General features: G+C 40.0%; 1 protein-coding gene across 1 annotated transcript; it reads left to right on the top strand.

The window, feature by feature from the left end:
• The first annotated feature begins 20,085 nt into the window (after nucleotides 1-20,085).
• LOC138879781 (uncharacterized) lies at nucleotides 20,086-20,472 on the top strand. The gene is made up of 2 exons (XM_070159413.1): nucleotides 20,086-20,259; nucleotides 20,317-20,472. The coding sequence occupies exons 1-2, from the start codon at nucleotides 20,086-20,088 to the stop codon at nucleotides 20,470-20,472; spliced, it is 330 nt and encodes a 109-aa protein (XP_070015514.1).
• The last annotated feature ends 5,630 nt before the right edge of the window (nucleotides 20,473-26,102 follow it).

Consider the following 26,102-nt stretch of genomic DNA (forward strand, 5'->3'; position numbering starts at 1 on the left):
TAAAAGAATTCCATTTGTGTTATGTAATGCGCCTGTGACTTTTCAAAGGCGTATAATGGCAATCTTCATTGATATTGTAGAAAATTTTGTTAAAGGATTTATGGATGATATTTCGGTCTGTGGACCATCTTTTGATGAATGTTTAATAAATTTTAGTAAAGTGCTTGCGAGATGTGAGGACACAAACTTTGTGCGAAATTAGGAAAAATGTTATTTTATGGTGCTAGAAAGCATAGTGCTCGAACACAAGGTTTCCAAAGAAGGTTTGGAGGTCGACAAAGCAAACATGGAATCAATTGAAAGATTGGCTCCTCCAACATCTGTTAAAGGAGTTAGAAGTTTCTTGAGCCATGCAGGTTTTTATCATCAATGCATTAAGGATTTGTCTAAGATTTCTACTCCTTTGTGCAAGTTGTTTGAAAAGGATACTTCTTTTAAATTTGATGACACTTTCTTGAAGCCATTTGAGGAGCTAAAGATGAGATTGGTGACTACACCAATTATCACAGCCCCAGATTGGGGAGAGACTTTTGAGCTTATGTGTGACGCTAATAATACTGCAATTGGGACCATCTTGGGTCAAAGGAAAAATAAAGCGTTTCACCCAATTTCTTATGCTAACAAAACTCTGAATCTGGTTCAAGTAAATTACACAGTCATAGAGGAGTTGCTAGTGGCAATATGGGCGATTGACAAATTCAGAGCCTAATTAGTGGGAACCAACGTCATCGTCAACACCGACCAAGCCACAATCAAGTATTTGTTTGAGAAAAAGGATGCTAAGTCAAGACTAATTCATTAGGTTCTTCTTTTTCAGGAGTTTGATATGATGATCCGAGACTGCAAGGGGAACGAAAAACAAGTGTTCGATCACTTGTTGTAATTAAAAGCTCATGAGCATGTAGCTAAATAAGGCAAGATCATGGAGAACTTCCCTGATGAGCGGCTATTGGCCATCACATATAAAGCAACATCATGGTTTGTAGATTATGTGAAATTCATTATATATGGGGTGATACCACCTAAGTTGTCGCTAGACGATAAATAGACGGTTTATTCATGATGTTCTATTTTATTTATAAGATGACCCATTTTTGTTTAAGCAATGTGCATATTACGTTGTGTACCTGGGGAGGAAATGAAAGTATTTCTACATAATTGACATGCATTGTCGTACGACGGGAATTATGGTGGTGATAAGACAATTGCAAATGTGCTATAGTCGGGATTTTATTGGCCTATATTGTTCAAGGATGCACATGCTCTTGTGAAAAAGTGTGATATGTGTTAAAGGACAGGTACAACTTTGAGGAGGCATGAGATGCCTTTGAAGGCATACTTGAGGTTGAGGTTTTTGATGTTTAAGGCATAGACGTCATTGACATCAAGGGATCGTTCCTATATTCAAATAATCACACATATATTTTGGTAGCAGTTGATTATATATTCAAGTGGGTGGAAGTTGTTGCTCTGTCTACAAATGATACTAAGTTGGTGGTGCACTTTGTGAAAAAGAACATCTTCATGCTATTTAAAGATCCATGTTCTTTGGTTAGTGATATGGGCACTCACTTTTGTAACAAGTTGTTGGGTAATCTCTTGGATATGTATGAGGTAAAACACAAAACCACCACGACCTATCATCCACAGACAAGTATCCAAGTCGAGGTTTCGAATAGAGAAGTGAGGAAGATTCTAGAGAAAACTATTGAGTGCAAGTAGGAAGGAAGGGGCTGCCAAGCTTGATGATGCATTATCGGCATATTACATTGCGTACAAGACCCCAATTGGCACTTTAGCTTATAGGTTAGCCTATGAGAAAGTATGTCACTTGACCGTTGAGCTTGGGCATAAGGCATATTGGGAAATCAAGAAGCTCAACTTTTATATGGACTTAGCTGGTGAAAAGAGAATATTGTAACTCAATGAGCTTAATAAACTTCAGTTATACGCATACGAGAATACAAAGTTGTATAAGGAAAAGACAAAGAGATATATGGCATGAAAATCACATTATGCATCGTGAGTTTGAGCTAGGTCTGATCCGTTTAAATTTGTACAAGTTACCACTCATGGAGCTGTGGAATTACGGGATCCCGAGAATGGTGTACCTTCTTGGTTAATGGTCAAAGAGTGAAACACTATTGGGTTGCTGGCATTTGTCGTCACAAAACAACAATAGACTTAGTGTGCTTGAAGGTGTATTCTCCATTGTGTCGTGACGTTAGGTGCTTCATGGGAAGCAACGCATGATGGTGCTGTATTCGTCATGCCATAACGTTAATTAAGGAGCTCTTTGGGAGGCAACCTAATATGTAGAGTAGTTGTAGCATACTTTTTTATTTTGTTTTTGATGTTGAGGTGGACTTACGAGTTGTTATGGGTGAAATTCATGTTATTTTGATAGGCGTTGGAGCTACATGAAGAAAATATGTCATCAAGGGTCGAGACAAGAGACAAAAGCATGTAAAAGAGTGAAAAATGGAATTAGAAAATTCCCAATTCTCGCGGTGCGATGTCCGCCGTGTAGAGGTCTTTGTGACTAAGGGTTCCTCGCGCCCAAACATTCCCACCCCTAGCCTGACGAAGCACAAGCACACACATAGAGCACTATGCGACTAGTCCTTGGGTGCCAGATAAGTAATTTCTCCTTTTTCTCTATTTTTTATCGTAATTTTTTAAGAGACATAAAATACAGCCAACACAACAAAACTCTCATATACCTCTCTCTCGACTCTCCCCAATCCATTACTGCCCCATACTTTACAACACTTCACATGCACACACCACTTCCTCCCTCAACTACAAGATATATTTTCTTCTCTCTCTTAGCATGGTGATATAGTATAGCAAGCTTGTAAGCTTTTATGATCTAATATGGTGACTTGTGCTGACACTGCCCCAAACCCCTTAAACCCCATATGAATTGTTATTATTATTGAAAGAGTGTTTCACACTCAATTTCCAAACTAATTTGGGAGGGTGAGACAATCCCCCACCCATAAAGAAGCTCACATACAATTGGTGTATGCAAGGTGTTTGAGTAAATTACCTCAAAGGCAATCTTAGTCCCAATTAGAGCCTGAGCCTCCAGGTTTACAACTTTATATTATGTATTAGCATGGGAATTAAGTGTGGGGTGGCTCAACAAAGTCGGGGTACATTGACAAAGTGTGGATATTAATGGCTTTCTTGCTTGCATGCTACTCGATTCCTAATTGCTAATGTTTAACTGGTAACGGTGAAGTCTAAGTCACCTTCAAATTCTTTGAAATTGCACATGATGAAGCTTTAAGTGTTGTGTCGTTCCAACCGTTTTTGATGTAACTCTTTGTTCATTATATTGACTAGTGGTGTGCTCTCCAGGTGCTTCAATCATAGTGCGTCCAACACCTACTGCTAAGGCTCCAGCTAAAACCAAAGTTCAACCAAACGAGAAATCGTCCACCCCTGTACCACTGCCTAAGAAAATGAATAGAATTGAGGCTGCTTCTAGTAGCCAAATCAAGGGAAAGCAAGCAGTCATTGCTGTTGCTGCTTAACAACCACAAAAAAGGGTCAGGGAGAGTATGGCATCAAGAGTGTACCTTCATCAGGTCGTGCTTGGTATAGAACATGTTTCCCAAAAAACTACCATCGTGGCTTCGTGGTTGAGGAGAACATGTTGAAGTCTAAACACCTTCAGATATGGAAATATGGTTATGACCTTGTTTATCATGAAAATGGTAATAACAATTAAATTTGTTGATGAGACTCTAAAAATACGTGATCTATTTTATGCTAGTTGTTAAGCAGTTCATGCTCGATATGTGAAGATAAAAGATAAAATAAGAGCTAAAGTTGAGTTATAACCAAACCGAGGGGTTAGCGATTCAGGCCTCAGACTGACCGATGAGGGGCCTCGAGGTCGATGCCAGGGCTCGAGCTCGGGCTTGCGCTCGAGCTATCGGGGATAATCGGGAAAGGGCTAACAATTAGGATATAATTAAGGGAGGCTCTTTATGGCCAATGACAAGCAATAAATGAAGAACAAGTATGCAGGAAATAAATATGAGCAATAATACCGAGAGAATGTGTTAGAGAAAAAAGAGAGAGAGAGGGAGTTATTATTTATTTCGTGTAGAATAGTTGGAGCAATTGGGTTTACAAAGTGTCAAGGATCCCCCTTATATAAGAGGGGCAATACCAACATAGTACAAAATACATTAATGATAAAGAAAGTGGGATGTGACTAGGGGAGGGCATAATACCAGCCGAACCGAAAAGACTAGCCGAACCGTAAATTTTGGTTTTTCGGTTTTGGTTTAATCGGTTATTCGGTCGGTATGCGATTTACAGATTATTAAATTTCGGTGTTCGGTGCTATTTACGATTTTAGGGTCTCGGTTTTTCGGTAACTGAAAAACCAAACAATTCTATATGAAACAATTTATTTCCTATGGGCTGCTGGAACATATGGACTCTGGAGGACAGACTTTTGAAAGCCCAATTTGGAATTTGGACCCACTGGAATTTGGAAAGCCCAATCATTAACAAATAAAATAAAAAGTAAATAAGTAAATAGTCTTTCCTCTTTTAGTCTTTAATATTATCGAAGACGGAGACCAACAGTCCAACACGACAACACCCTTAATTTGATTTCATCAGATTTTTCATTTTAGAATTTAGGGTTCACTTCACTTCACTATTCTACGACTGGCGACTACTGTTGCTCATCCGAGTGACCGAGTCCGACTGCCAAGTTCCGGTTGTCGCTTATGTTTTTGCCCATTGCCCAGATGGAAACAACAATAGTCATATATTGTATGTTTTTTTTTTTTTGCTTTGGGTTTCTGCCCAGTGCCCAGATGTTTCTGTCATTTGCTATTTTTCTTACCAAGGAGCAAATGAAGCTGCATGATCATGAGACATTTCTATTTGGTTGAGGAAGTAGAGGAGTGACTACGTTCATTTAGATAAAGTAGTGACAATATTTAATACCTAAAGGTTTTCTATACATGTGTGCAACCTGCTCCGGCAGCCATGTGTCCAAAGTTGTCGACCTTACCTATCACAAGCAAGAGCATGATAGCCATTAGCAAGGAAGATTAAGCATTCAGAGTCTATATCCAAATGTCTTTGTGTGCTTTCTTTGATATATTCAGAAAAAGCTGAACAACCTTCTGAAAACGCACTCAACTTTACGATTGCATATATACAGATAAAAAGGTAATTAATATATGCTTAATGTTGATAAACTAGGACAATAACCGACCGAACAAAAACGAAAACCAAGCGAACCATAGTTTCAAACATCGAACCAACCGAAGTTATATTGGTTCGGTTGTCGGTGCACCAAATCAATAACCGAACACCGAACAAACCGAACCGAACTTCTTGCAAACTGCACCGCACCGACCGACGCCCACCTCTAGATGGGACAACTGACTAGCTTCATAATGCAAGCGCAGACCAGCTTTATACTAGCCTGATAGATTTAACCGGCCTTGACTGTATTCTTCGGAAACTTCCCATGCCCGTTGGGGTTTCGGCCAACATTATCCCCAGGCCGGATATCGATAGATCTCGAGAGAGGGGGGGGGGGTACTCCGTCCGTGCTCTCGAGCCTCCGAGGTGACCTCCCGAAATGCCTTATTAACGAGAAATTGGTTCCCTCGATTTCACCGTATACAGATAGTCCCCGCGTTTCTTAGAGAGAAGTGACAAGAAGCTATTTTGACATCCCACTTTTCAGGCTTCCCATAATGACGTCGTGCTGATGACACAAGCCTCCATAATTATCGAAATGTTCCGTCGTTTCGCTTTTCCAGGATCATTCAACGCATTGCAGTTCCTCATTCTTCAGAGCCATAATGTCGCCGTCGATTCAGCTTCCGTGGATGCATTGAATGCGCCCGTCGTTACGTTTTTTAAGGGTGATAATAGTGCCGTCGGTTGCGTTACCCCTCTTTCTATAAATGGGGGTCTCCTAGGATTAGCCTTTTACCCAAGTATCTTTCCATACCTATCCATTCCTCCTTTCTTGCTATCTTTATTGTTTGTCGTTCACCATGTTTGGGGCCCATGGCCTCAAGATTTTATAGCGATATCGGGCATGCAACGGCATATCTCCCAGACCTTCTTTGGTCGAGCGAGATTACGTTGTTTTTGTGTTGTTGTTGTCGTTGTCATCTTCGTCGGCTCGGGACGACGAAGCAGAGGACCGATTTCCTCCAACCTGAGGAAATATTAGAATTATACGCTGCTTCTCAAGATAGGGCTCAGATTATACACCGCTGCTCACCCTCCTCCCATGGTTTGGCGCATTACATCCCTTTTGGATTCCTTGGGGTGTGGCGGTGCTTCCTACTAACTGTTGCCTCCCATGTCGGGGAAACGTTTCAAAAAGTGGCTTTACAGTAATAGCCTGACAAAATCCATACTAGCCAGATTTTTTACCCAGCCTCTTCTTCATTCCTTCCTGCCTTCTCCGCATCACTTTGCTCTTCTCCATTGCTTTCCCCCTTCGTTGTCTCTCTTTTTGAAGATGCCATTCTGGGGAATCGAGATAAGACTTCCGAGGGGATTGTGCTTGGAAGATATTGTCCTTGAGGATGCGTGCTTGAGGAGACGATATCGAAAATGTTGTTATTGAGGACGCACCTTTGAGAATAGGCTAAGTTCTTAGGCTTTTATTGTATGTACACCCTTCTGCTTCTTTGTTCCCGTATAAGGACCCCTCGTGGGCTTTTGTAATCATATGTAAGGACCCCTTGTGGGTTTTTGTAATGGAATATTTCATGAATACAAAGATTTTTTCCCGATTTGTCTTTGATGTTTGGTACATTCTTTTATGTTTGTGGAGACTCTAAATGCATGACTCTGTCTGTTGTTGCTAATACCGAACCCAGACGCGAGTATACCTTCCGGCCTTTGGTCGATAAAAACGGCTTCGCGCGGAATCCTTTACGACCCCTTGGATCGAACCTGAATAGGGTTGATAGACTCGGGCCGCAGGGACCTTGACTCTGAGGAAAATGAGAATAATGTTTCGGGACATGGAATCATGACTTTCTAATTAAACTATGTGGTAACCTTTGAGAAGAAATTTGCTTAGGGGCCCGTGGATGGGGGCTGCCTTTGATCTCTTGAGGGCAGTCCCCGAGCAGAGATCCGTTCAAATTCGGACCACCTGGAAATGCGCTCTGGGCTTAGTGTGAATAGCCTTATGATGTTGTAGATAGATTTTGAAAGAGGGTTTGTCCGATCTTGGACAGTCGCGAAGCCCATACGGGTGGAGTTCCAATACTTATTTCCTTGGAGCCTGATTCCCTTTTGACAAAATCCCCCAAGGTCGAGTATCACCTCGGGTCTTGTCATGATGCTATTAGCTTCCTGGAGCCTACACTTCCTTTTGATGGGGACCCTTGAGGCCGGGTACCACCTCATTGTTGGCGAAGGCATCATCGACTGCTTGGAACCTAGCCTTATCTTGATAGAGGTCCTCGAGCTCGGATACCACCTCGGGGCTAGAGAGGGCATTACCGGTTAGTGTTCTAGACCGACTTTGAGGCAGGTGAATCGTCACCGTTTTTTCCACATATAAATAGGGTTGTTTCTGCCTTTTTGGGGGTTACCCCATTTTAAGCAGTTGTCCTTCTCTTTATGCACTATTCTTTCGGCACTCCAGCACTAACGCGTCTGCACGTATTCCTGGTTTTTTGTTCTCTAATTTTGTGACTGCCATAGCGGCTATGTCGGGGTCTGTTTGACAGGGAGGGGAGAGCTCCTCCTTCGGTCTTCAGGACCATCGAGGTCTACTGACTTTGCGGTGTCGATCGACTACGCACTTTGTTGTTGTTGTCAGGGAAAAACAAAGATCGGGTATGGATGGGTCGCTTTGTCCGGGTGCAGACTGCTGACATTATACCCGAGGAGCTCATGTCATTCACTAAGGAATGGAGCTATACTCGTAAGTGGTGAATCTCATGCTTTATCAGTTCTGTTTATGGTGAAAGTTGGTTTCACAATTGTGCCTTCCTATCTTCCTCTACAGCGGTTTCATGGGTGCCAAGTGACGTTATTGATCTGTCGGACTGGGTTCGAGAACTGGCGACCCACTCGACCTGTGAGGAACGCGAGTGGCGAGCTTTTTCTCGGGGCAGATGGGAAACAAAATACCATGGTGAGTGTTGTGCTATTCCCTCATTTCCTTACTGAGTTTTCTTTTGTAGGCATCAGACAAGCTCGAGTCCGGGCTGCTTCGTTGTGAAGCTAGGCTATGGAAAACTCTGGATGAGGAGAGATCCCTGAGGCTCCTTTGTGGTGGAAAAGAGGTTGAGTTGGTACATTTCGCAGTATGAGGCGAGCCAAAACTTAAAATGCAAAAACCACCTGAAGGAGCAGGTAGTTCTCTATCCCGGATGAGTGTGCATTCCGCCTTCTGGATCCTGGGGCTAATACGTAGTTTATTTCAGTTGTAGAAAAAGACGGAGGCCTTGGGATGCCTTCGAGGTGAAGTTGGCCGGGCCAGGTGTGATTGTGATGAGTTGAAAGCTCGGGCGGAGGCTCAAGCTTTAGGGGGATGATCTCTGGCCAAAGTTCCTGCATTTGAAGCTCAACTTCGCCTAGCTCGCGATAGTTCTTTGGCTCAGAAAAAAATTATTGTAGATCTTGAGTCCGAGCTTCCAAAAGTCGGGGCTGAGGTCGCTGATGCCCGGGCAGAAGCTGCAATGAGACGGACTAAGGCTGACTAGGAGATGGCGATCTATTCAAGGGATGCTGCCGATACTCAAGCCAAGCTGAGAAGGATCCTCGATCGCTAAGGGAGGATTGCAGAATATGCTCGTTGTAAGTCTTGAAGAAAGACCCTCGAGGAGACCTGTGATCGGGGTTTCGCCCTCCCGGAGGAGCTGGCACTAGCAAAGGCGGATGAGCATGATGCTCGATTACTTTCGCTCGATGCCGAGGAAAGCGAGGATGATACCGGCGGGCCGTAGCCCCTATGGGGAGGGCATATATTTTTCCATTTTGTATGTAGTATCTTCAGAGCGTGTTTGTAGATGGAGAATGCACTTTTTCACGTACGTAAAATAGAAGAAAACTTGAGGCTTTATTTCTTCTGTAGCCTTTTCTACTTCGCGTTTTACCATGTGGACTGGTTTCAGAGTTGGTGAGAATTGTTGTATTCGTGATATGGCCCTGGGGATCATCAGGTAGGCCCGGGGGCTCTTACGCGCTCGGTCGATGTGACCTTTAGTGTAAGCTGACGTTAGAGCTCTTATGCTTTTGCTCAATTGTTTTGGGTTTAGTCTCCGAGTCGGGCTTCGGCTCGAGCTCATTCGACCCTCAAGCTTTTGTGTTTGTGTGGGCTGGAGACAATGACTCTTATGCCTTAGGTCGAAACGACCTTTTATATGCACGGCCCTGAGGCTCATTAAACTGGCAACAATGGCTATTACGCTTTTTCCTTAGGCATGTATAGTTAACTATTTTAGGTACAGTCTCCGAATCGGGTTACGACTCGAGCTCATTTTGACCCTCAAGCTTTCAAATTTTAAGCTGGCGATAGTAGCTCTTACACTTTTGGTCGTTGTGACTTTTTAATGTGTGTGGCCCTGGGGCTCATTACGCTGGCGAACATGGCTCTTATGCTTTACCCTTAGGCATATGTAGGCTTTGTTTTCCTCTCGTTAAGGACTATTTGAAATGATTTTTCCTGACCCATCGTCGGTTTGGGAAGAACCTCGATTTCAAGTCGTTTGTAGCAATGGTCGGGCGTCCCCGAGTCACGTTAATTCGGCTGGTACAACCGTATGACTTGTCAACTGTATGTGTTTGGCCAGAGCCATTTTTGGTCCTGAGTGTAGTAGTTTGGGCGTCTATATCGAGGGTATGCCTTTTTAGGGGCCTTACAAATTCGATATATAGCCTAAACTTTGGGATCGAGTTTATGCATGTAGTAAGGTCTTACAAAACTTCCATGTCGTTGAGGTCTTACAGGATTTCATGTCGTTGAGGTCTTACAGGATTTTCATGCCATCGAGGTCTTACAGTTTTTTCATGCCGTTGAGGTCTTATACGTTTTTAATGCCGTTGAGGCCTTATAGTTTTTCCATGCCGTTGAGGTCTTATAGTTTTTTCATGCCATTGAGGTCTTACAAGTTTTTCATGCCGATGAGGTCTTACAGTTTTTTCATGCTATTGAGGTTTTCTTATAGTTTTTTCATGACGTTGAGGTCTTACAAATATAGTTGCTACCTTATGTAGGTCTTACAAGACTGTTGGCCCAAGAACAGGTGAAGTTTTGAAGATTGACAAAAGAACTCAGACATGGACTAGGTCTATCTTGTAAAGCACAGTCATGCTCAACTTGTACATATGAGATGCACGTGAAGGAGATAAATCTAACTTATCAAGAAGTGATATCTCTTGATCTGATCAAAAAGGTTGCATATTGGATAAGGAGAGAAAGACCCCTTACATGAAGAGAACACGGTTTAGGAAGAAGATAGTGTTAGAGTTTGAGATCAACTTGAACTCTTTTACGATAGAAGAGTAGTATTTGAATCCCAATCAATCTCTAATTACTAACCCATTAAATATCGGTGTTGTTCTCTTTTATAGATAATGCACATAAGCAGAAGTTAAACTTAAATTAAGAGCAAAAGAGCAAGGTGATTTTGCAAGCAATTTATGTGTGATTCGAGTGTGCAGTCCTGAAGCTACTTGAATGAGATAGAAGAACCAGTTCCAAGTGTCTATCTTTTATTCTAGTTCAATTGTAGTAGGTGATTTTACATTGTACCTTTCAACTTTCATAGAAGCAATTGTATTAGGTTCCTAGAGTGTTCAAGTTAGAGTTAACTTGAATTTGTCGCAATAGTTGAGGCTGTGTGCCACAACGGGATTAGAGTTAATCCTTAGGTTTACAAAAGAGTTTTTGTAAATGTTGTTTTTGGTTCAGTGATTTTAGTAGAAGTTTGGGAAAATCCTACTGAGTAGTAGGTCGTGGTTTTTTCACATTTTGAGCCAGGTGTTTTCCACATAAAAATCTCTGTGTTCTTTATTTCCTTTACTTATTATTTCGCAAATAGTAGTAGTTGGAACACATAGAAGAACCAGGTCCTTCTATTATTCAGTCAAGCAAAAATTGGGTACCACACAAATCACCCCCCTCTTGTGTGGTATTGACGTTTAAAACATCAATTGGTATCAGAGCGGGTTATCCTTGAAGAGGTTAACACCTTAGGAAAAGATCAAGATGAGTACACCACCTAGAAACTGGGAAGGGCAATCTACTGGGCCTCCATTCTTTAATGGTCAGTACTATTCTGGGTGGAAGAATAGGATGAGAGATCACATCATAGAAGAAGACTATGAACTCTGGGACATAGTCACTGTTAGAAACTAAGCGTCCACCAGACTTTATAGAGAACCGAGTTCTCTATGAGTTTCCAGTGAAGATACTAATGAACCGAACTGTATAGCCATCTGGTCCTATATCAGTTCCCACAGTACTAGCTACTGAACCAGTATGTAAATGAGACACAAGATAAGTTCCTACTATAAAGAGAACAAGATTCTCTATCATCTCCCACTGTAAGCAACATACTGTAAAACCAATCAGTGTAGGGAATCAGGTTCTCTAATTGTTCCACAGTAGCACGACAGTAACTAAAGAACACAGAAGATTTTTACGTGGAAAAATCCCAACTCAAGGGGACAAAAACCACGACCTACACTTGTAGGCTTTCAACTTCACTAACTTGTAAACACCTATTACAAGCCACTTTGTAATGACTCTATTACAAAGAATTTAACTAACTTGTGATGCTCTCACCACAAGCCACTTTGTCACTCTATAGTTACAAAGGCTTTTACACACTCTAACTTGTAATAACACTTATTACAAGCCACTTTGCAACTCTCTAGTTACAAAGACTTTAACTTATGACTAAACCGAGTCACAACATAAATTGAAAAGTTTACAGATTTTGGGTTACTAAAAATGACTTCTAAGAAAGCAAGATAGGAGTTACAATGAAGAACAAATAATAAAGACTCAACAAACCTAAGGATTTAAGATTTTTTCGATCATGGATCAGGTCCTTGAGGTTGAAGCAACTTTGTTCTTGAGAGAGGTTGTTGCAAGCACTTGAGAGAGTATTTTCGTTTCTGATTTTGCAAGTCTTGAACCTGAATCTTGTGCCTTGCATAAGGTTTATACTACACAAGACATTACCTTAGTGATGTCAATTCACAATGGTTATGTCCAATCTCAATAGGAAGTGATTGTTGCATTGTCTGCTACATTGTGGCAAGCATTCACTTTCGGCAATTGCTTTCCAAATGTACAGTTGAGTTATACTTCTGTCAAGGGAACACCAAGGTTTCAGGTCCCTAATCTGGTTCCTATAAATCTAAAGCACACTGCCCAGATTATCTTGAGTTTGATTAGCTTGAATGATTGTACCAGACATGCTTCAGGTCCTTTATCTGGTTCTCTCATGAAGTAAGTCATTTTACCTTCCTTGATTGTATTTATACGTGTGTGACATCACTTACAATGATGTAATCAAGGCAGGTAAAAAGCCTTCCACAGAAAGTTGACTGTTGCACTGTTCTTGTACAATAGCGTATGCAGGCAGCAACTTTCCTGCTGGAGAGTTGAATTCATATAGTCTCCTCGGGAACTGGTAGGGACCTATTCCCTAAGTTGTTCCTTCTACTCTTCCTTATTTGAGTCATTGCTATCAGCTTTGAGTACCAGGTTCTTTTCTTTCATTGGTTCTCTTCTTTCATTGTCTATCTTCCTCTTCATATCGTAGGTCTTCATATTTCCAACCAGCTCTTCTATGGTCAGCTTCTGCAGGTCCTTTAATTCAGTAATAGCATTCACCTTGCTTTCCCAAGGGCTGGATCCCAACCTGGAACTTTGTGATATCAAGGTCTTGTAGATGTGTAATAGGTTCCTTATTTGGTTCTGAATGGTAAGTTTGTTAGATTATCTAAATATAAAGTAAAGTACTTGTGCCCAAGGTACTTGTAACCTATCAATTTCTCCCTTTTTGATGACGACAAACTTATAATTGATATTCCCCCTGAGAACCAGATCTCCATATTGTTCCCCCCTATGAATCGGCCATATTCCCCATGAAAATCGAACCTAAGGAGCCAATCACAACTGGTTCCTCAAGACTGTTTGGCAAATCATCAAAACTCAAAGTTCCATAACTTATAAATTTCCCCCTTTTTGATGATGACAAAGCCATAATTAATATTCCTCTTGAGAACCAGATTCCTCACATGTTTCATGCGGATCAGACCTATAATCAACATATTATCAGTAATGTTCACCCTACGAAGCAGAGCTATCTCTTGAGAACAACAGAACCAGATTCCTCATATGTTTACCTGCATTATCAGCAATGTTCCCCCTGCAAAGCAGATCCATCTTTCATGCACAACATTTGAGAACCAGAGAACCAAATTCCTCATATATTTCTTTGCATTATCAGCAACGTTCCCCCTTTTGGCATGATCGAAAAGAATAACAAAAGAAGTACTACCAAAAAGAAGTTCAACAATATTAACTCAGGCCACTTGGGAAACACAACATAAACAATAACAAGAACAATAAGTGAATGTCAGTGCATAAAATAGAGTGATTGCCCATAGTGGAGTAATTATAATAAAAGCGTAGTAGTTTTAACAATACATAATATGACAATTTAAACAACTAAAGTACCAATGTCATCAAATGTAGGGATCAAAAGAAGATAAGAATTTAAGGGAATTTGGAAGGAGTGAAGGACATGGATCACTGGGCAGGAAGAAAAGTAAGGGGCTAAGGCTTTGATGAGCTTGTCCATTCGTTCATTTACTCTCCTTTGATCAATAATCATCTGCTTTCTCGGTTCCTTCACCTGTTTCCTCAATCTTTCATTCTCACCCTTCAACTTAGTATTCTATTCTGCCGAGGGTCCTCGAGGACCAGGTTCTCAACCTATTTGAGTATGTTGAGTCATTAATCAGCTCACCAAGAATCTCCTCATGCTTCGTCTCATTAAGAACAGACTTCAGTCCCATGCACATATAGCATCATAGTATCACATAAAATATAGAAGTTTTTACTTCTTCTTCAGAAACATTGGGACTTGTAGGAAAAAAAGAGGTGATTCCAATTTTTAGAACTCAACAATGTCGAGAAGTTCCTCCATTTTTCAACAATATCAGAGTCAACACTCTGCCTTACAGCACCTTTTGAGACTTCAACGTCTTCTCCCTCCAAACCTAATGGCTCAACCTTTTGCTTCTGTAAGGAACCAGGTTCCTCACTTACACTACCCTTTCTAACCCTGAGCAACCATGTCTCTCTCTTCTTCTTCTCAATCTGTTTACCCTTATCATCTGCTGCATCTCTCTCAGTCAACTTTCTTTTCTCCATTTTTTTTAATTCTTTCTCACAAATGGAGATTTTTTTTCACTTCATTCTCTCTTCCATAGTCACCACATCAGCAGGTCACTCCACTTCATCATCAATCAGCCTACTTTTCTCAATCCTCTTTATTAGATCGGAAGTTTGTTTAAACATAGAACTCAAAGAGAAAAAGATCATCATTAAAATTGACTTCATGAGAAGGACTTGAGGCATCGGGTCCCTCATTCAATCCTCACATTTACCAATTTCTCCATCCTTCAAAACTTCCACAAATCCAACCATAAATTCAGCCTCATAATCTAGAATATTAGATCTACCTTGTTCCTTTTCATTTAAACTTCCATCAAAATCTACCAAATACTTCTTGGGGATTTGAATATGATGGAGTTAGGTTTTTTGGAAAGTGAGAGAGCTAGGTTCACTTCTGGCATATTTGGAAAAAAGGATTATTTTGAGACAAGGTTGATTTTGGTTTTGAAGAAAAGAATAGGTTTTATTTGGGTGTAAGATAGAGAAGTGCCTTTTTTTGGGGTAACAGGTTAGTTCAGAAAAAGGTTTAACATTTTGGACTTCAAAAGGTAGGAGGAGAGGCAGGAACAAATTAATGACATGACACTTCAGCAGCTTAAAAAGGCATAAGTAATGAAGAGACTACTAACCTGAGTCACATGAACTAGGTTCTGTGACAGTTTTTGAAAATTTTGAGCAAAGACTCCTAGAGGTGAAATGTCATTCTTACTTATTTTTGTCCTAAAACTGCCATATGTGTATACTTGTAACAGTATAAAGAAGAGTTAGATGTCGCCGAAAAACACTTTTTAGCATTGTACCTTTCCTTCTTAACATAGCCAATCATCGAGGAACCAGGTCCTCAGTTGAGCTTGATCAACCCCTACTCCAGACGATTTCTTTCAAAATATTCCCTGATCAGCGTCTTGGTGAAGATGTCTGCTACCTGATCCTTCGTCTTCCAGAACTTTATACAAATTAGAACCTTTTCAACATTGTCCCTGAGAAAGGCAGCTGCAATACATTCTACTTCAGCTGTTGAGAGAGCTGCTGAGTTTCGTTTCCTTGTACCCCATGAGATAAAACATGATCCAAGGAAATGATCCATTCCAGATGTGCTTTTCCTGTTCACCAGATAGCCTGCATAATCAACATCAGCATAACCAATCAAGTCAAAGTTAACAACCGAGGATAGTAGAGAACCAGGTCTTGCATCCCTCTAAGATATCTTAGGATTCTCTTGGCAGCTTTCAGATGAGATTCCTTTGGATTGGATTGAAACCTTGTACATAATCCCACACTAAATACAATGTCTGACCTGTTGATAGTAAGATAGAGTAGAGATCCAATGATTCCCCTTTGATGCTTCCATATCAAACCTTTTTAAGAGTTCTTTGATGCATTTCTGCTAACTGATACACGTTCCCTTTATGGAATGCTTCACTTGATGACCCAGGAAGACATCCAGTTCCCCCAACATACTCATTTCAAACTCACTTCCCATAAGTTTAGCAAATTCTTCACATAATGAGTCAGTTGTAGCTCCAAATATGATTCCATCAGCATAGATCTACACAATGAGTAGGTTCCTTCCTGCTTTCTTTCACACCAAGCACGGGGAGCCTGGCTTCCATAACAATTTTGTAAGCAGGTCATGGAACCAGGTTCCACGTTCTGTTCCTCTCAAGTTGACGGAGCTTTTCTTGCATAGCTGTAATCCAGTCAGCATCTTTCAATGCTTCCTTGATATTCTTAGGCTCTATTTGAGAGACAAAGGCTGAGAAGGCAAGAGTTTCTTGTCTTTGATCTGGTTTGAATTTCTCAGTAGCTAGAGTTCCATGTACGACATCCACAACTCTGTTTTCTGCTTCAGATATTGTGATTGAGGGACCAGGTTCCTCTATGTCGGCTGGAGTCTCATCTTCAGTTATAAGGAATACGGTCCATATAAATTTGGAGTAATCATCCATACTGACAAGAATATGCATATCCTTCCTCCTATACTTGGCATCCTCATAGGTCCACATAGATCTATATGGAGGAGATCACGTGGCCTTGAGATACTAACTTCCTTTTTGGGCTTGAAAGGGGATCTGACTTGCATTTCTTTTACACATGAATTACACACCCTGTGATCCTTGAAGCTTGATTTGAGCGGACCATGAACCAGGTCCTTTTTGACTAATTTGTTCAGCAGCGTGAAACTTGCATGACCGAGCCTTCTGTGCCATAGCTCAACATTATCATTAACAGCACTCAGACAACCAAGATCCCCTTGTCACATATTTGGAAAATACCCAGCAGAATCTCTTAGAGGACCAAGTACTCTACTGTTCAATGAAATCATACTGTTCCCGATCCTTCCAACTCCCATAATGTATCCTTTCTTTCCATTTTCAAAGGATACACTCCCTCCTTGCAGGGCCTTCAGTAAAAGGAAATCAGTTGTTCTTCCAGTTATGAGCTTCGAGCAGTCGCTATCCATGTGCCACTATTGACTTCTCCCTTTCACTGTTCCCTGCACATTTAAGTCAATGATTAGACTTAGGAACCCAAGCCAGCTTGGGTCCCTTATAATGATGGAACAGGCGGATCAAACTTCTTTTTGCCCATGCAGGCAACATATATTTTCTTTTCAGGGAACAGGTTCCTCATCAGTACGCCTTTTTTCAATAAAGACTTTGTTTTTATGCAAAGACTGATTTTTAACTTTACAAGAGTCCTTGTAATGACCGGTTTGACCACAGTGAGTGCATAACCTATTATCAGCCACAGTTACATACTTCCTATGGAGATTATATGAGGTGTTAGCCTTTTGGAACCCGATGCCTTGCCTGTTTCCATCATTACTACTTTACATAGACGTTATTACATCAGAGGACCGGGTCCATTTTAGTGACTTATCAAGATCATTTTAACCCTTTTTAAACCCCCCTGAAGTTGTCAATTTTTTTAAGCTCAGCAACCAGACTTGTTTTAACTTTTTTCAGCTCACTCTCAAGCTCAAGTTGAGCCTTTTTAGCCACTTCCTCTCCCTCAGTGTTGTCCATCCATTTCTTTGTTTGTTTTTTCAGCAAGCTGTGTTCTCTAGTTACTTCTTCCACTTGTTTCCTTAAATCTATAATGGAAACTACCATATCATCCCTTTCTTGCTCAGTAGCTGCAATTTTCTCTACTAGAGTATTCTTTTCTTTGCTAAGGGTTTCTATGGTTTCCTTCAAGTCATCAACCACTACCATCAAATCATCTCTAAATTATTCAACATCTCCTAGCTCTATGATTAGGGCATCATTATCATTAACAAAACTATAATATGTATCAATTAGAACATTTGCTAATGACATCAATTTCTTCGAAGAGTAGGACTTCAGATTTCTCTGAACATCCCTGAAATTTACCTCATCATTGTCATCTTCTTCATCCTCATCGGACTTAGCCATCAATGCAAACAATGAATCATATTCCTTTGCTTCATTTTGCATTGCCATCATGGAGCTGCTTCCTGCATCTGGTTCCTCTTCTGATTCACTGGAGGAGTCTCCCCATGCAGCAAGAGCTTGCTTCACAACATTGCCAGCTGCACTTTTTCCGCTGAATCGTTTGTTAGGAACCAGATTCCTTTTTGCTACTTTGTCAGAGTTGTGTTTATAATGCTCTTGTTTCAGAAGTGGGCAGTCTTTGATGAAGTGTCCAGGCTTTTCACACTTATGACATCACTCATTTCCTTTGAAATTCCTACTGGAACTTCCTTTATTTGGGATCCCACCATTTTTCCAATCCATCTTCCAAAATCTTTGTGGTCTATTAGTTGATTGACTTTCCTTGATGTTTGGTAGAGCAGTCATGTAGATCCTTTTTAGGTATTAACGTTTTAGAAAGAACCAGCTCTGATACCAATTGTTAGAAACTAAGCGTCCACCAGACTGTATAGAGAACCGAGTTCTCTATGAGTTTCCAATGAAGATACTAATGACCCGAACTGTATAGCGATCTGGTCCTATATCAGTTCCCACAGTGCTAACTACTGAACCAGTATGTAAATGAGACACATGATAAGTTCCTAATATTAATCATATTCTCTATTAGCTCCCACTGTAAGCAACAGACTGTAAAACCAATCAGTATAGGGAATCAAGTTCTCTAATTATTTCATAGTAGCACGACAGTAAGTAAAGAATACAGAGGATTTTTACGTGGAAAAATCCCAACTCAAGGGGACAAAAACCATGACCTACAGTTGTAAGCTTTGAACTTCACTAACTTGTAAACACCTATTACAAGCCACTTTGTAATGACTCTATTATAAAGAATTCAACTAACTTGTGGTACTCTTACCACAAGCTACTTTGTGACTCCCTAGTTACAAAGAATTTAACTAACTTGTGATGCGCTCACCACAAGCCACTTTGTCACTCTATAGTTACAAAGGCTTTTACACACTCTAACGTAATAACACTTATTACAAGCCACTTTGCAACTCTCTAGTTACAAAGACTTTAACTTATGACTAAACCCAGTCACAACATAAACTGAAGAGTTTACGGATTTTGGGTTCCTAAAAACAGCTTCTAAGAAAGCAAGATAGGAGTTACAATGAAGAACAAATAACAAAGACTTAACAAACCTAAGGACTTAAGATATCTTCGATCTTGGATCAGGTCCTTGAGTTTGAAGCAGATTTGTTCTTGAGAGAGGTTGTTGCAAGCACTTGAGAGAGAATTTTCGTTTCTGATTTTGCAATCTTGAACCTGAATCTTGTGCCTTGCATAAGGTTTATACTACACAAGATATTACCTTAGTGATGTCAATTTACAATGGTGATGTCTAATCTCAATGTGAAGTTACTGCTGCACTATCTGCTGCACTGTTGTAGGCAGTTACTTTCTGCAATTTCTTTCCAACTGTATAGTTGACTTATGGGGAACACCAAGGTATTAGGTCCCTAATTTGGTTCCTGTGAATCTAAGGCATACTGCCCATATTATCTTGAGTCGATTAGCTTGAATGATTGTACCAGACATGCTTCAGGTCCTTTATCTGGTTCTCTTATGAAGTAAGTCATTTTACCTTCCTTGATTGTATTTATACGTGTGTGACATCACTTACAACGATGTAAGCAAGGTAGGTAAAAAGCCTTCCATAAAAAGTTGACTGTTGCACTGTTCTTGTACAATAGCGTGTGCAAGCAGCAACTTTCGTACTGAAAAGTTGAATTCATACAGTCTCCTCAGGAACTGGTAGGGACCTGTTCCCTAATCTATTCCTTCTACTCTTCCTTACTTAAGTCATTGCTACCAGCTTTGAGTACTAGGTTCTTTTCTTTCTTTGGTTCTCTTCTTTCACTGTCTATCTTCCTCTTCATTCCATAGGTTTTCAGATTTCCAACCAGCTTCTCTATGGTCAGCTCCTGCATGTCCTTTAATTCAGTAATAACATTCACGTTACTTTCCCAAGGGTTGGATCCCAACCTGGAACTTTGTGATCTCAAGGTCTTGTAGATGTGTAACATGTTCCTTATCTGGTTCTAAATGGTTAGTTTATTAGATCATTAAAACATAAAGTAAAGTACTTGTGCCCAATGTACTTGTAACCTATCAGTCACTGATGGTCCCCTAGCAACTACAAAGAAGAATGCTGAAGGAGTGGACGTGCCAATGACAAGAGCTGACTACACTGCTGAAGATTTGAAGAAATGGGAAAAGAATGCCAAGGCCAAGAAATGGCTTGTGTGTGGACTGGGTCCAGATGAGTACAGTAGGATTCAATGTTGTACCACTACTAAGGAGATGTGGGACACTTTACAAGTGGCTCATGAAGGAACTCCTCAAGTAAAGAGATCAAGAGGAACACTGCTATATTCTCAATATGAGAATTTTACTATGAAGGAAGAAGAAAGTATCCTGGAGATGTACACAAGGTTCACAACACTAACAAATGAACTTAAATCTCTTGGGAGAATTTTTCTAGAAGAAGACAAGGTTGAAAAAATATTAACAAGGGTCTTACTAGTAACTTGGGAAAGCAAAATCACTGCCATTTAGGAATCAAAGAACATTGCTACTCTTAAGTTGGATGAACTGATTGGAATCTCACTGCCTATGAATTGAGAAGGCAAACCATGAAAATGGATGCACCCAAGAAGGAAAGGAGTCTGGCTCTCAAAATAGCTGAAGGTGAAGATCTGGAGGATGATGAAATGTCCATGATCACAAGGGATTTCAAGAAGTACGTGATGAGTAGAAATGGTCCTTCAAGAGGTACTACCTTCAACAAACCAAGGGCTCCTAAGAAGCAGACAAACGAGGACTGCTACAAATGTGGCAAGACTGACCACATGATCAAGAATTGTCCTTTGTTGGAAATAGAATGGAAGAAGGAAAGGACTGAACGAAGGAACAAGAAGAAGGAACATGTTCAGCCCAAAGGTAACAAAGGATCAACAAAAGCTATGGTTGCTGATTGGGGAGAAACATCAGATGAGGATTCAGAAGATAAAGCTGGAGATGAACAAGAACTTATGGCCATCAGAGAGTCAGATTATGAACAAGAGGTAAGTGTGATTCATCTCAAAGACAAGATTAAATTTCTGTCTAAAGAAAAGTTGTCTGAACTATTGCTAGACTTCATTGATGAGTCTGAGATAATTAACAATGAGAAGGAACAACTGTCTAGGGAGTGTGTGATCTTAAAAGCCAAGTGGAAAAATCTAGAATCTAGGACAAATAAGAGTGACAGTAAAAATGGTGAGTTTGAAGAACCAGGTTCTTGAACTTGACACAAGTTCTTAGAACTTAGGTCTGAAAACATAAAAGTGAAATTAGGAATAATAAGAAAGCTGATCACACACATCTCACCTTAGAAGAAAATCTAGGAAAAATGAAGGATGAGTTGTACAAGAAAGATGAGCAGATAAGAGTCTTAAAAGAAGACCTAAGAAAGGTGAAGCATGAACTAGACAGAACTTGCAAATGGACTAAGGCCTCTGATGCACTATCCTGGTTACAAGAACACCACAACAACAACAAAAGAGGACTTGGCTATGAGACCCAAGCACCTAAGTGGGACCCCAAAATCAAGTAGATCACTCTTCCTGAAAATAGTATCTGCACACACTGTGGCAAGACTGGTTATTGCAAAAATGAATGTAATGCAAAAGAAAAGGCTAGTCGAAAGAACAAAATCTTTGTTCAAGAGAAACATAGGCCGCCTGGATGGGCCAAAAGGAATTTAATTTACCCATTTGCCTATATAAAGGGACCCAAACTAGTTTGGGTTCCTAAGACTAACCCTGGTTTCTTTTGGCAGGTCCAAGTGAAGGGAAGTAGCCAAATATGGTACATGGATAGTGGCTTCTCAAAACATATGATTGGAAGCAAGAACTAGTTCCTTTCACTTGAGGACTTAAAAGGAGGTAATGTCTCCTTTGGAAATGGGAAGAAAGATGAGATTATTGGGGTTGGAAAGGTAGGTAAGACAGACTCATACTCTATTGAGAATGTCTACTTGATAGATGGCTTGAAATATATCCTAATCAGTATATCACAACTGTGTGACAGAGGTAACCTTGTAGCATTTACCTCTACCAAATGATTTGTGATTAATCTTACCACTGGCAAGATTGTTTTACAGGAAAAAGAAGTTAACAATATTTCATTGTAGATATTTCCACTCTTTTAGAAAATGAACTCACTTGCTTGTGTGTGTTGGACAATGATCCCTTCCTGTGGAACAAGAGACTTGGTTATGCAAGTCTGAATCAACTCAACAAATTAGTCTCCAAGGACTTGGTGATAGGGTTACCTAACATCAAGTTCAAGGAAGACAAAGTTTGTGAGGCCTGTGCAAGGGGGAAGCATGTAAGATCATCCTTTAAAAGCAAGAAAATGGTAAGCACAACCAGGACGTTGGAACTGGTTCATATGGATCTCTATGGTCCAATGAGAACATTGAGCAGAAGTGGTACGAAATATGTGATGGTACTTGTTGATGATTACTCTAGGTTTACATGGGTACTATTCTTAACATCTAAGGATGAAGTATTTGACATGTTTACTGCCTTTGTTAGAAAAACTCATAAACAACTAGGTAATCAACTTACATCAATCAGGTCTGATCATGGAACTGAATTTAAAAATACTAAGTTTGCTGAATTTTGTGATGAGCATGGTATAGATCATAATTTCTCTGCCCCTAGGACTTCTCAACAAAATGGAGTAGTTGAAAGAAAGAACAGGACTCTTGAAGATATGGCTAAAACTATGCTTCTTTCTAGTAAACTGTCCCATAGCTTCTGGGCAGAGGCTGTAAACACTTCATGTTATATCATTAATAGATACATGACTAGACCTCTTGTAGAGAAGACTCCCTATGAGTTACTTAAAGGGAGAAAACCAAATATATCCTATCTTAGGGCATTTGGATGCAAGTGCTTTGTGCACAATAATGGAAAGGACTCCCTAGGTAAGTTTGATCCCAGAAGTGATGAGAGAGTATTGTTGGTATATTCTTCACATAGCAAAGCTTATAAAGTGTTCAATAAAAGAACTTTGTGTGTAGAAGAAAGTGTACATGTAGTTTTTGATGAAACTAACATTCTTTCTAAGAGACAGGAATATGAAGATGAAGCTATTGGGCTGATAAAAGATTTGAGTGAAGTCTCAGCTTAAGCTAAAGTGGCACCAAAAGAAGGAACATGTGATGGAACAGGTTCTTCCATCCAGGGCAACCTGACAGGGGGAACTGATCAAAGAGGAACTGAAACCAATCCCCTAAAGGAACCGGTTCATGACCCTGTTCCTCAGCAACAGAACATGGGAGAAACATCAAGCAGAAATCAGTTGGTTGTGAAACCTCACAAGTATCAAAGTTCTCATCCCATTGAGAACATAATTATTGATCCAACCTCTAGAGTTAAAACTAGATCACAATTAAAGAATCTGTGTGATTTTGATGTTTTCCTATCTCTTATTGAACCTAAAAATGTTGTTGAGGCTTTGCAGGATGCAGATTGGGTAAATACAATGCAAGATGAACTCAATCAATTTGAGAGAAGTCAAGTTTGGCATCTAGTTCCAAGACCCAAGGACAAATCAGTAATTGGCACAAAATGGGTCTTCAGAGACAAGCTTGATAAAAATGGAACAATTACAAGAAACAAGGCAAGACTGCTAGTCCGAGGTTATAGCCAAGAGGAGGGTATATATTATGATGATACCTTTGCTCCAGTTGCAAGACTGGAGGTAATAAGACTCCTCATAGCTTTTGCAGCACACATGGAATTCCTTCATCAGATGGATGTCAAAAGTGCCTTCCTGAATGGCTACCTAAAAGAGAAAGTGTTTTTTAAACAACTTTCAGGGTTCGAGAGCAAGGAATGTCCTGAACATGTGTACAAATTAGACAAGGCTCTCTATGGACTCAAGCAGGCTCCTAGAGCATGGTATGAACGATTGTCCAAATTCCTGCTTAAACATGGCTACAAAAGAGGTAAAATTGACAGTACTCTATTTTTGAGGGAAAAAGGTAAGGATCTTCTTGTGGTACAAATATATGTTGATGACATAATTTTTGGGGCAACCACTGACAAACTAAGGATTTTGCCAAATTAATGGGGAGTGAGTTTGAAATGAGTATGATGGGTGAGCTTAACTTTTTTTTAGGCTTACAGATCAAACAAAAAATATATGCAAAAGAGTTGATCAAAAAGTTTAAAATGGATGAATCAAAGGAAATAGACACCCCCATTGCAACTGCCACTAAATTAGACATAGATGAACCTGGTTCATCTGTTGATCAGAAGTTGTATAGGGGTATAATTGGTTCACTTTTGTATCTTACTGCCAGCAGACCTGACATAGTTTTTAGTGTAGGGCTTTGTGCTCGTTTTCAGGATAATCCAAAGGAATCTCACTTGACTACTGTCAAGAGGATACTGAGATATTTGAAAGGCACTACTGATCTATGTCTTTGGTACCCTAAAGGTAGTAATTTCAATCTAGTAGGCTATGCTGATGCTGATTATGTAGGTTTCCTTGTGGATAAGAAGAGAACCTCAGGTATGGCTCATTTTCTTGGTTCATGTCTTGTATCATGGGCCACTAAAAAGCAGAATTCAGTGGCCTTATCCACTGTTGAGGCTGAATATGTTGCTGCTGCCTCTTGTTGTGCTCAATTGCTATGGATCAAACAACAACTGATAGATTTTGGCATTGAAGTTGGTTGCATTCCTATCTACTGTGATAACACTAGTGCTATAAGTATGACAAAGAACCATGTTCATCATAAGAGGACTAAGCACATAGATGTTATACACCACTTCTCAAGAGATAACTATGAGAAAGGATTGATCTCCATAGAATTCTGTGCTACTGATAAACAAATTTCTAACAACTTTACTAAAGCATTGAGTAGATAAAACTTTGAGTGGAACAAGTTGGAATTAGGGATGATTAAGATCACCAGATAGAACTAGCTCAAAATGCATAATGAAAAAAAATATGAAAAATGAAAAACAAATTGGCTAGGAAATCTGAACTTGTGTAAATATCTAGATTAATTTTTACTCAGCTTTATATTGTAATTAGTATACTCCTGTGACATGTGTTAATATGACTCATTGATCTCTTACAAAATTTTCTCTATTATGGTAAATTGAGGCATGGTCAAGAGAATTCTAAATGAAGAACCTGGTTCATCAGTATGGGTTCATCTGAATGCTAAGATATGTTTTCTATACTCTGTACAATTTGAAATATAAATATTTAAATCATGAGAAGAAGTCCTACAATTGTTTAACTCCTTATAAAATTCTATCCGTTTGTTTTTGAACCAGTTCCGTCAGCCTTAGAACTCTAAACCACAAAAATTGCCTAAAATCTAGGGAAGCCTAACCGTTCATTCAAACCTGAAATTTTAGGTTGATTAGACCTCTAATTGACTACTGCTAAAGCTGCTGTTATACATTAAATGTGCATTTCTCTTTAAATACACCTCATTACCTCATGCCATCTTCATAATTCTAAACCGTCAAAAACCCCTCTTCACTTTCACTTGCTCTGTTCTCCAAAGTTCTAACTTACCAAGTCTCTCAAGAAATCAGATATAATGACAAACCCACAAGACAACCCTGGAACTCCTCCACCACCCACTCCCTCAAATTCATCTACCCCTCCTCCACCCAGCAAATCACCCAAACCCAGGCTGAGAAGGGTAAAAATGCTTGCTCGAAAAACAGTAGCTTCTGGGGCCCTTTCAAAGAAATTGAATGAATAATTACAGGCAAGTCAGGTCCAAGACTCTAACTCTAACTCTGATTCTGAGTCATACAAATCTGCTAGTGAGGGGGAAGGACCTGGGTCGTCTGACTCGGAGAAGGCTCAAGAATCCCCTTCTAAGGTAAGTTCTTCTTTGACTGAGAATTTAGAAACTAGGTTTGTTCTGGTTGGGCCTATCAGGGATATGGAATTACCTGAGTTACAAAGGAGTGAAGGTAAAAAGAAATCTAAAAAAGAAAAAGAGAGAGAGGGTGCATGTGGTGATGAGAGGGAAAAAGGGGAAAAAGTAGTTGATCAATCACCCACTGTTGATTTGTCTGTACCTGCTATCTATGGGGTTGAACAAGAAAATGTTGAAGAGAGTGGCAAAAAGTCAGGGGAAGTGGTTATGGTGAAAT

This window comes from Nicotiana sylvestris, chromosome 10 (assembly GCF_000393655.2).
Source record: "Nicotiana sylvestris chromosome 10, ASM39365v2, whole genome shotgun sequence".
Lineage (NCBI taxonomy): Eukaryota > Viridiplantae > Streptophyta > Magnoliopsida > Solanales > Solanaceae > Nicotiana > Nicotiana sylvestris.

What these genes read in the sequence shown, in the direction of transcription:
- LOC138879781 (XM_070159413.1), top strand. Translation starts at nt 20,086, where the DNA reads ATGACAAGAGCTGACTACACTGCTGAAGATTTGAAGAAATGGGAAAAG. An exon ending in CTCATGAAGGAACTCCTCAA is followed by an intron (nt 20,260 to 20,316) that starts GTAAAGAGATCA and finishes TTTACTATGAAG; the next exon opens with GAAGAAGAAAGTATCCTGGA.